This window comes from Vespa velutina, chromosome 7, assembly GCF_912470025.1.
Source record: "Vespa velutina chromosome 7, iVesVel2.1, whole genome shotgun sequence".
Lineage (NCBI taxonomy): Eukaryota > Metazoa > Arthropoda > Insecta > Hymenoptera > Vespidae > Vespa > Vespa velutina.
The window spans coordinates 4,571,317-4,582,828 of NC_062194.1; the positions used below are offsets into that span (position 1 = coordinate 4,571,317).

General features: G+C 29.8%; 1 protein-coding gene and 1 long non-coding RNA gene across 4 annotated transcripts; one reads left to right on the forward strand and one right to left on the reverse strand.

Annotated features, from left to right (window-relative positions):
- Positions 1-53: 53 nt before the first annotated feature.
- Positions 54-4,692, reverse strand: LOC124950793. Of its 3 annotated transcripts, none has more exons than XM_047498101.1 (5): positions 4,598-4,692; positions 3,554-3,687; positions 2,873-3,163; positions 1,235-1,802; positions 54-903 (listed from the first exon to the last, which is right to left on the reverse strand). In XM_047498101.1, exons 1-5 carry the CDS (start codon positions 4,674-4,676, stop codon positions 473-475), a joined length of 1,503 nt encoding a protein of 500 aa, XP_047354057.1. In that variant the 5' UTR covers positions 4,677-4,692; the 3' UTR covers positions 54-472. The 3 variants fall into 3 exon arrangements, with proteins under 3 accessions (XP_047354057.1, XP_047354056.1, XP_047354058.1); XM_047498100.1 differs by having other exon boundaries at positions 2,873-3,166; XM_047498102.1 differs by lacking the exon at positions 3,554-3,687 and having other exon boundaries at positions 4,598-4,670.
- Positions 4,693-7,508: 2,816 nt separating this feature from the next.
- LOC124950536 lies at positions 7,509-11,071 on the forward strand. Its single transcript, XR_007101396.1, has 3 exons — positions 7,509-7,763; positions 8,205-8,326; positions 10,687-11,071. It is a non-coding gene; the product is annotated as an uncharacterized LOC124950536 (long non-coding RNA).
- Positions 11,072-11,512: the final 441 nt, after the last annotated feature.

The window sequence follows — 11,512 nt, forward strand, 5'->3', positions numbered from 1 at the left end:
ATGAAAATATTTTTATTATTGCGGATAACAGGCAATTTAAAAGAAATTGAAGCTGAAGTCTTTAAAAGTTTTATTATGAATCAAGTTTCAAAATTCCCTCTATTCATCCGCTCAAACCAACGTTATCGACATGCGAGAGAGAGAAAGAGAGATCGAAGATCAATCATCTTTCAAAAATTTACAATATTCTCTTCGTGCTTTTTTATAAGTTTGAATAAAAGTCAAAACGACAACGTTAATCGAGCGAAATACATATATCATAAAGGATCAACATTACGTAGTTATTATCGTCTCTTTCTTAATTAAGAAAAAGAAGATCCAATTTTCTTTCTACGTAAATGTTATCCTACATTTTAAAATCGTAAAACGAGAGAATCCCTAATAAATGATCGCCGAGATATCAAATATGATCGATAAAGGAATTCTCAGTCAATGAGACGAAAGTATTATAATAATCTCATTTCCTTTGAGATTACGTCAATACATCGTCGTTACGTTCAGTGAGATCTATTTTCTTATCATCCTGAACGATTTCTCGCATGAGTATTGAACTAGAAACACCTTCTTGATCTTCTTTCTTCGTATATTCTTCTGGTGGTGCAATTGGTGAAAGTTTGAAAACGTTAGTTGGAACTTTCAATGGAGATTCCAACTTTATCGGTGCTTCTTTATTTTCTTTTTCATTAGTCGCTTCTACTTGATCGTCTACGAGATGAGAAAGATCTTTGTAAAGATGAACTATTGGCTGTTGAATCGGTAAATGAACAAGTGACGTATCAATAGTTTTCTCTTCGACTTTGTCCTTCATTGATTTCTCTTCTGACTCATATGCCTCTGGTGGAGCGATTGGCGAAAGTTTAAAAACGTTTGTTGGATTCCCTTCTTTCGTTGTTATTTTTATTACTAATAGAGAGAGAGAGAGAGAGAGAAAGAGAGAGAGAGAGAGAGAAACAATTTATATTAATTAAATGATGTAATATTTTAAATATCGTGTATAGATTCGATTAAATTATTTCATTAATAGAATTGTTGAATTTAAATAGATTTAATGAATAAATTTGAATTTTAATTTAAATTATTATTATAATATATAGTTATTAATCGTGACAATATATATGTACACACACACATATATATATATATATATATATATATAAACATAAATTATTTTATATAAAATTTTCTAATCCTTATAAATTATTAATATTGAATAATTATACTTTGAAATAAGTACCTGTATCATTTGCGGTGTCCGATAATGTTTCCTCTTCCTTTTTCAATTTCTCTTCCATCTTATCGGAGGAATCAATTATTTTTTGATTATTGGAGAGATGAGATAAATCTTTATAAAGAAAAGATGTCGGCTGTTCCGTAGATGATGTTGTTCCTGTTATACTTTCAATTTTGCTTTCTGTTTTCTCGTCAGACTTTTGGCTCGCGTAAGCTTCCGGTGGTGCGATCGGCGAAAGTTTCTCCACGTTCGACAAAATATTCGAAGGACGTTGCTCCTTAACCGGTTCCTCCTCCTTCTTGTTTTTATCGTCGACCGCGTTTTTCTCGTCCGTAAGATGCGAGAGATCCTTGTATTGGCGAACGTTCGGTTGCTCGGTCAGTGCTTCTAGTCCTATCACAGACACGAAGTCCTGCGGAGTATCACGATTGTGCCCGATCTCAGCAGGTAGCTCAGGATAATTTGGATTAGGATCATACAAATCGTTTGGTTTCATTTCCTCTTTATCGATCTCCTGCGATAATTTCCCTGGATCTTCTTCTTTTTTCTCTGTCGATAAGATCGGGCTGAACTATTAAACAAAACAAAAAAAAAAAGAAAAAAGAAAAGAAAAAGAAAAAAAAAAGAAAGAAAAAAGAGAGATACAACTTTTTCAAATCGTTGAAAGAAAAAAGATAAAGAATGTGAGATTATTTGTTATGATAATTTAGGCGTGATTATTCGTCAAATATGTCAATTAGATTTTTGGATTTTTTTTTAAATATGTTACATCATCGACATCTCTCGAACGCGCATTCATGTTCAATTATATGTTAGACGATATCGTACGTAATTGGACCGATTCATTATTGATTAGGATGATTTACGACTATGATATGTTGATTCACCGTTAAATCAACGAATAAAATCTTTCAAGCTGTTTCATTCTTTTCTGATATTACGCGAATAAGAGAAATTATCGAGATACAAAAATACGTGACATTGACTATGCTTTTTTTATCTTTTCAATCAACAAGTGTACGAACAGATAAGAATCTATTGATATTTATGGGTATACGTACGATATACGCATAACGTAAATCAATCGTAGATTCGACGTATAGAAATAATTAATGGTCATTTCACGGAGAAACGTCGTAGTATTTATTCGTCATCTGTCTAAGTGAAAACATCGCGTATGGTAATCTTTATTTTTAATTGTAAGGATTACATTATAAGTATAATGACTCATCCAACGAATCCCTTAATGCATTCAACGTCAAGATCATTTTGAATATCAAAGATCAAATTGAACTACATTAGAGCCATTGATATATACAAGTGTAAATGAAAAGGACACACTATAAGAATTCTCTAAGAGAGGAAGAATTTGTTCTAAGAATATTTGTATGCATTGAATATGTGACAAGCCAATTTGTCACGTTTTGTTCACTAGTGAAATTTGATTTTTGAAATTTTCGAAAGAAACTAAATTAAATTTTCAAATCTTTCTCATATTATTGGCTCGTTATAAAACGTAATTTTTTTTTTTTTTTTTTTTTTTAATTATTTCAATACGACAACACGATGACGAAATTGTTAAAGATTCTATTCAAATGTTTTTGTGAATATTAATAATTATTAAGTATTATATGAAATTACTTTGGCCAGAGACTCCCTTAAATTGAAATCAGTTTTCAATGGATCCTCCTGCGTCTTTTTTAACTTTTCATGTAATTCATAAAGGGAAACGAGTTTTGGTACTTGCACAAGACCAGGACTCTTTCCGACGTGTGTTTCTTCCTCGTCACGCCTTTCATTCCCGGCTATTGAATTTCCGGATTCTCTAGCGTGGGCAGGATAATATATTTTTCTCGAATCGTCCACCACCAAGTTGGTTCTGCTCTCTTTAGTTGGCTCAAGCTGGCCATAGTTGCGATCCAATCGAATACTCTGCTTCAAATTAAATAATCTAATCTATATTTCAATCTATTTCATGCGAACTTAAAGTAAAAAAATTATTTAATTATCGTGGACCATTTATGAATTAATGATTAAATGAAATATTTATAAGATCTTTTTTTTTTTTTCAATTGAATTATCAATTGAATGAGAATTATTATTACTAAGAGTAAGACAATACTTATGAATAATAAATTACTTAATTGTGTTATCTTGAGAAAAGAAAAGGAAAAAAAAAACAAATAGAAATTTATCAGAAATATCAAATAGTTTAAGAAAATAATTAGATTCGGGCCTACTTTTTTATCGAATTTTCTTGTTAAACGATTTTAGTTGTCGCTTTATAGTTCTTGTTCCATAATATTCCAGCAAAGTCGATACCTTGGATAAGCTCGAGTGTTCGTGGAATGCTTCAGCCAGGGCAGGATTTATTTCCTCCAATGGTTGATCTCCATTTCTTATGTATACAGGTATGTAACCGGGCATGCTTGGCAATATTTGATAAGGATAGGAATCTACGAAGATAGAGAATGTATAATTGAAAATTATCTAACTATGTAAATATCGAATCATTGATTTTAGCAATAGAAAGAATATGAATGAAAGATTGATTAAAATCATAATTATATAATTACTACAATAACATTTGTTACAATGAATTTGAAGCGTTACTACGTATTAAATAAATTATTAAATTTCTTGAATAACACTTTGCAAATGAAAACACGATAATTGACATAACTTGAATAACGTATACGATAAGTCTACGTTTTTTTTTTTTTTTTTTTTTTTTTTTTTCTTTTATTTACAAAACGATTATGCACGCGTAGATATAGAAACGTTGACGGAGAAAAAAAAAAATAATGAATATCTACGCAGTTCCGTTTTAAAGATTTTTCGAAACTCGAATTATTTTATCTATCACTTTGCCAATCTTCCTATAAACGATATAAATGTAAATTTATGGAAATCTTATAATTTCACAATTTGTCTCCTATAGAAACATAGAGAAATTCTTAATCGAATTATATTTCATAAAAACTATTTAACAATATTGACTTTTATTAAATGAATATAGAAATTGCGTGTTTGTATAAAAAGAAACGATGATTTATCGAATAAAGTTAAATAAGACACAAACAAAATTGATTAAAATCAAATAATACTCCATTCCAGAACGAAGAACCAACACACGATTCTTCTTAAAACTAGATAGATATTTCATTTGTATTATTTTATTTTATTTTATTTTATTTATTTATTTTTCTTTTTCTTTTTTTTTTTTTTTCTTTTCCTTTTTCTTTATTCTCGTCAGGAAGCAAGAACAAATAATTTATTCGCGAAAATCACAAAAGAAGGTTGCTCGAGCACGATTCTCACTTCACGTCACTGATTCTCACAAGGGATTTATATCCTTTTACTCACGAGCATGATCAACGAGAGGCACGAGTAGTACGAGAAAGTAGATGGCCCTGGTACCACGCAGCATCCCGGCAGTCTGCATCTTTGAACGGTACTGGGCCCCCAGAGTACGGGGCTCTCTCCTTTATATCTATGGACCCCCTACCCCTTCGATCATCTCTCTCTCTTCCTCTTTTTTCTCTCTCTCTCTGTCTCTGTCTCTCTACCTCTCTCTCTCTTTCTCTCTTTCTCTTTCTCTTTCTCTCTCTCTTTGGTTGAGAAGACCCCCCTCGAGTTTAACTCCATTCCATTAATATCAGAGTAAAAAGTCACAGTGTCTTCTTCGACAATGAATTCGATCGATCGTGAAGCAAATCGTGAATAATTGCCGATTTCGATATATTTTTAATATCGATAACAAATAGTATCGATATAAAAAAATAAATGTATATATATATATATATATATATATATATATATATATATAGTTTTCAATTATAACAATTATAACATTGTTGTTTAAATTTTTTTGAATATTAAGTTTAAATATTAAGTTTGATCATATTGATGATAGATATCAAATTGTTATTATCTTTAATTGAAAAGAATTTAATTAATTAATAAGTGAATGATATATAATTATTATTTTGTGTGTTTAGAAGTAATCTTTTTTGTGTTACAAATTACAAATTAAAAAAAAAAAAAAAAAAAAAAAAAAAAATATGATGACGAAATTATTGAAATTTTTATTATATCATTATTGATATTGTTTTCATAAACAATGCCGAAATAATGAATAATTCCTTTGATTTTTCTTTTCTTCTTTTTTTCTTTTTTTTTTTTACCGGAAGAAAACCGGTGTTAAAGCAATGACCTATTAGAAGGAAGCAATGAACTATGTAATTAAAGATAGTTAATGAATGGTAGTACGATATCGAGTAAGACGAGTAATCGTACTTTAAACCAATAAAAAAGAATCAAAAATAATATATAAAAGGATAAAGGGACCTATAAGGACAGAATAAATTGATCAGCTTAATCAGATGAAGATAAAAGAAAATTTCTTCGGTGTCGCGAGAATGATTTTCGTTAATTGCATTACAACTAGACATAGTACTTCCATTTGTCGTTCGATGATAACATCGTGAATCTTAATATCGTGTCCTTCTTAACAGTTACAATGTATAATATTATCGTGAACTGGTTTCTTACCTATAACGAAGAATTTTTCATAAAAATTGTTAAAAATGAGTACGTTGTTAACGAACGAAACGTAAAAATAAAATTGTCTCGATGTAAATTAAAAGATGAAACGATATTAATAATGAAATGTTATTTTTCTTTCGAAAATTATTATTCTGTATTATGTATACTTGATATGTATATCAATGTAGATTTGGCTAATTATTTCTATTAATTTCTTATCAAATACCAATAATGTATTTATAATATTTAGATAATAGAAAATATTAATAAAACAATTTTGACATTTTTCTACGATATTTTTCTTTAATATAATTACAAATTATTCAATGTTATTCTTAGAGCATCAATACTCATCGATAGATCGTTATATCGATATTAATTATAAAATTATGCTCGATTAATTCTCAAAGTCCATATAGAATAAAATGGAAAATTTCTATGGTGTGTATTTGCTTGGAATACATTCGTAAGATACGTCGCATTTTAAATTTCGTTATCGCGATCGCGTTAGCTTCTGTATGATAAATTAAAATTATGACTAATAAAGCTTGAGATTTTAACGAATGGACGACAGGGAGATAATTCATTCGTTGTGCTTGCAAAGACCGAGGATATAAGTAAAGAGAAAGAGAAAGAGAAAGAGAAAGAGAAAGAGAAAGAGAAAGAGAAAGAGAAAGAGAAAGAGAAAGAGAAAGAGAAAGAGAAAGAGAAAAAGATAGAGAGAGAAAGAGAGAGAGAGAGAGAGAGAGAGAGAGAGAGAGAGAAAGAGAGGGAGAGATCTTCATTATAATCTCTGACATACAGTTTCACAGTTTTATTGAATTACATTAATGACGATAAATCTGCATTCCAGTCTGTCCATTTTACGTATTTTACAGTATATATGCATAAAACGAAGGTTTCGCACGAAGGATCGTGCGACCATAACTTAATCATATCTATTTTGTTCGATTCAATGATTTTGATCGGTTGAAGAGAAAAGCGATAGAATTAACGATGATCTGAACGTTTGATGATCTGGACATTTTGAAACGTTTAAAGAGAATTACAAAGGATTACGACATATCAAAAAAAGAAAAAAAGAAAAAAAGACCAAAAAGAAAAACAAAGTTTTACAATTTTATGAATTTTTTTACAATTTCATTTTGTCATACCATTTAAAACCTTGTAAAATTAACATATTGTCGAGGATTGATTTTTGATTAAAATTTTTCCAAGGTATCGATGATACTAACGCTTACGAAATTATTTTGTTCTTACGTGGCTTTTCCTTTTTTTTTTCTCCTTTTTTTTTCTTTTTTTTTTTTTTTTATATGACGATAAAAAATCAAATAAATAATCGTCACATGAAGGAAATAAAATTATCTATGACGATGAAAAAAATGATTATAAATGGAAAATCACGTGTCATCATGTGTTTCCTAATTCCACATTGCCATGTGATGGATATTTGTAATAAATATATTTGTCAGAAAAAAAAAAAAACAAAATTGCAAAAAAAAAAAAAAATGGTGTAATCTTCGATAAAAAGAGAATAAATAGCCTTTAAAAGGGATTTATCGTCCTTCAATCTCAAGATCGCCATTCAGGAGCTTGAATTTCTCGTGTAATTTTCGCTTGAAAGGATTTCCGGCGAAATCGAAAGATTCCAATAGTTCGAAGAGGAATAAAAAGAGGAGGAGAAGGAGGAGGAGGAGGAGGAGGAGGAGGAGGAGGAGGAGGAGGAACATGTAAGTAAGTACGTGCCTTATCCTTTCGAGAAACCCGGAGTAAACGTTCAACAACCAGCAGCACTATTGCTCGACAGTACGATTTATCGATTTCTCATTGTTCGTCGATCAATTTGGAGACCTTCGATCTTGAGAATTTTTATAGTATTTCCTATCCTCGAATACCATATATAAGAAGTAGATAGGTATATCGGATTCGCTTGACCGATCAAGAAGAGGAGAGAATCCAAGGTTAAAATTTCTCTCGCGAGAAGGTGATAGAATATTTTTTTTTTATTTCTGCTTTTTCATGTTTTTCTTTTTTTTTTTTTTCATCTATTTCTAGAACGTACCGCAGGTAGATATCACAAAGCTAATTATTATTAAAAGTTATTACGTACTTCAATGATCTAAATTAAATTATGATTTCATTTGAAAAATTTTAGTGACAATTATAAAAGTAGATATTTCTTTTAACAATTTAATACAATAAGCTTTTATTTACAATTCTCAATGAATTATTTTCAAAGGTATACTATTCACGTTGAAAATAAATATAATCAATAATAATCAATAATAATCAATGCAACACTTAATACAAATATTTTCGATAAGTTTCAAGGAAAACTCAAATTTTTATAAGCTATCTGTCCTTAATTATATACGATTAAATCTGATAATCTTATTTTTAAAAAACGATTTAACATACTAATTAGACAGAAGGATGATTCCAACAGCATTTTATTATCTTCAACTTATTTGCTCGGGGCAATTATATATCCTGGGTGAAAGGTCAGAAGAGGCGTGCGACCTAGAAGCATTCGCGTGCTCGTCCGAGGTGAGCGTCTTCTCTCTCTCTCTCTCTCTCTCTCTCTTTTTCTATATCACTATATATCTATCTCTTTTACATGAAGACAGGTGTTAACTAGTAGCTGTTTGAACTCGCGGATTCTGCGCGCGTCACGCAATATCGTCATCGCGCGAGATTTAAAATTACGTCACTTTCCATTTTGCGCTGTTGCATCTTCTATCTCCCTTTTCTCTCTCTCTCTCTCTCTCTCTCTCTCCCTCGATCTCTCTCTCTCTCTCTCCCTCGATCTCTCTCTCTCTCTCTCCCTCGATCTCTCTCTCTCTCTCTCTCTCTGTTGCTGGATTCATACGTTTATGCATACATATTATAAATCATTATAACATCATACATTTCATTATATTTTTAGTTTTTGCTACAAAGGATCTCTCTCTCTCTCTCTCTCTCTCTTTTATTATTATATATATATATATATATATATATATATATATATATATATATATATATATAATTGATGATATGATCATTAAAAGTTAAAAAAATTTCGTCATCGCAGATGTTTCTATTTCTGTTAAATAAAAGAAAAAAAAAGAAAAAATACAAAGAGAAAAAATCATAATTTAATTTTAATCCTGATCATTAATTTTAAACTTCTTTATAATCATAATTCATATATATATATATATATTTCGATTTATCTTAAAAAAATATTCTCGTTATTCACATATATTCATACCAGTATATTATCTCTGTCAATCTTTCTCTTTTTCTATGTTTCTATCTAACTCTTCCTGATCGATCATCGACGACGCCCCTTTTCCGCTCGATCGAGCCGTGTAAGGGCATTTGGAGAACACGCGAGCATGCGTAATCTCTGTCGTTGACACGGTTAACGTGTTCTGGTTTAGTGGGTCGTTCTTGTATGTATGTATATATGTATATATACCTGCATGTATGTATGTACTATGTATATCTTCGATCTAAGCTTCCGTGAAAAATCGACGCACGTCGTTTTTCATTTTTCTTTACCGTTATATCTCACTTTCCATTCTTCTTGCAATTAGAATTGACCGAGTTTTCTTTTTTCTTTTTTTTTTTTTTTTTTTTTTTTTATTCTCTTAAAGATAACACGATTTCTTAACTTTTACAACTTTCCATTTTGCTATGTAATTCATTGTTTCCCATGTTCAAAATACAAATGAAAATAATTGGTACAGTTCTCTTTAAATTATTCTTATTAATGATTAAATAACTCTAGACGTCGTGGATTATTCCTTAGATATCTTGTTTTCTTTTATCTTGTTTGATTTTATTTTACTTTAATTAATGTTATTATGAATTAATTAATAGATAACTATTTCAATATTGAATAAAATTAGATGTTAATTCTCCCTTCTCACCACTTCATTGATAATAATTTAATATTTTCACATTTTTGTACATATCTCATAATTTTATCTACTCGTACGAATGCTTCGTATCACCCGTTGCATAGCTTTGTCTTTGATCTTCTATCGCATATTTATGTGCTTTTACGAATGCATTAGAAAAATTTGATATCATTCGAGATTTATATTATTTTTGACAAATTTCGCCTAATCGATGGTATTTAGAAACACCTTATTTTATATATTCTGATATATTCTATATTAAAATTTTTTCATTTTGTTTTTGCTACTAAATCTATCATAGATAAGAATAATTAATTTTGGCATCTTATTATTTCTGATTTTGTTGAATGAACGTTCATTAAATTTGTCATTTATAAAAGAAGAATTTTCAATGGAAATGATTGTTGATTCTAAATGCTGTTCGATGCACGGAATGAACGTGAGACGTGTCACGACTAGATCATTCACAATTGGCAGGCAGGATGGTCCTATTGCGATTCTAGGCCGCGTCAAATTGCCCAGTAAGGTCGTCGTTCGCTCGATTCTCGCAAGAGAAAAGCTGCGGAGAATCGAAAGAAAATTTTTTACAAACACAGACATATATATATATATATGTATGTATATATGTATATATTTACCTTCTCTAAGATACTCGATTTAAAAGCAATCGTCCGCGTACTCGTGCTTTTTTTCATTAACCAACGAAGTTGAAGTTGCTTCGCCAAGCAACCGGTTCTTTACTTTACTAGCTTTACGAGTGGATCCTTAAAACTCTGAAGGGATTAAATTAAACTCCTGTCGTGTCTTTAATCAGACAACGATCTTGAAATCAAGCGATATCGAATTGCTAAAAAAGAAAAACTTTGGATTTTTAATAGATATCATCGATGATTCCCAACGTGAACATATTTCATCGAGTAAATCATTTTCTATCTAATCTCTCTTTCTCTCTCTCTCTCTCTCTTTCTACCTCTCTTTCTCCCTCCTTTTCTGTTTTAGTTGCAGTGCCAGAACTATTAATACTAACGGTGCGTCGATCGAATTCCGAACGAGTTCTAACTATGCCGACGATCCACGTTAGATAGGTAGATTTAATGCTAGAGGATCGAGCCAGCTTGCTTATCGTATACCGTACGATGACTGATCGTCGACTAACGAGTATCTCTCGATGATATATAAAAAAAAAAAAAAATAAAAAAAAAGTAAAAAAAATCAGTAAATAAATAAATAAATAAATAAAAGGACATAAAAATATCTAAATGCATTGGTTTCTAATGAAATAAATTTACGATGTTAGTAATAAGACGTTATACACTTGACTGGTTACAATGATACATGTGATACGTATGATTAATATTACAGCATACGTACATATATTACAACATACGTACAAATATTTCTTTTAATTTTATTTGTAAATAATTATTTTTAAAGATCACTAATATTTAATGGCGATTTAAACTTAATTGAACTTTATTTATAAATAATATAAATAGTATATTAATAAGTATAGATAGAATGTGAAAACCTTTTTTTCTTTTTTTTTTTTTTTTTTTTTTTTACGTATAATTTCATCTCTTTAAATAAATCGAATAAATAAATTCGCGAATAATTATAAAATTATACCTAACAATAAATATTTTATATAACAGATAGTATGAATTAACGTAGAAGATTGAATATACTATTGAATTGAACTGATTATTTTTTTATTGTTGTCTCCCAAATCGATCGTTCAAACGTCCCTCTTACATTTGAAATAGATAATAGTATTTTATACAATTCGATCGACATTCGTGTCCGATCGAATTGATCGATCCGATCG

Coding starts and splice junctions, on each gene's coding strand:
- LOC124950793 (XM_047498100.1), bottom strand. CDS start 4,676: ATGCAGACTGCCGGGATGCTGCGTGGTACCAGGGCCATCTACTTTCTC. Junction 3,688..4,597: donor GCCTCTCGTTGATCATGCTC/GTGAGTAAAAGG, acceptor CTATCTTCGTAG/ATTCCTATCCTTATCAAATA. Junction 904..1,234: donor GGACACCGCAAATGATACAG/GTACTTATTTCA, acceptor TCTCTCTATTAG/TAATAAAAATAACAACGAAA.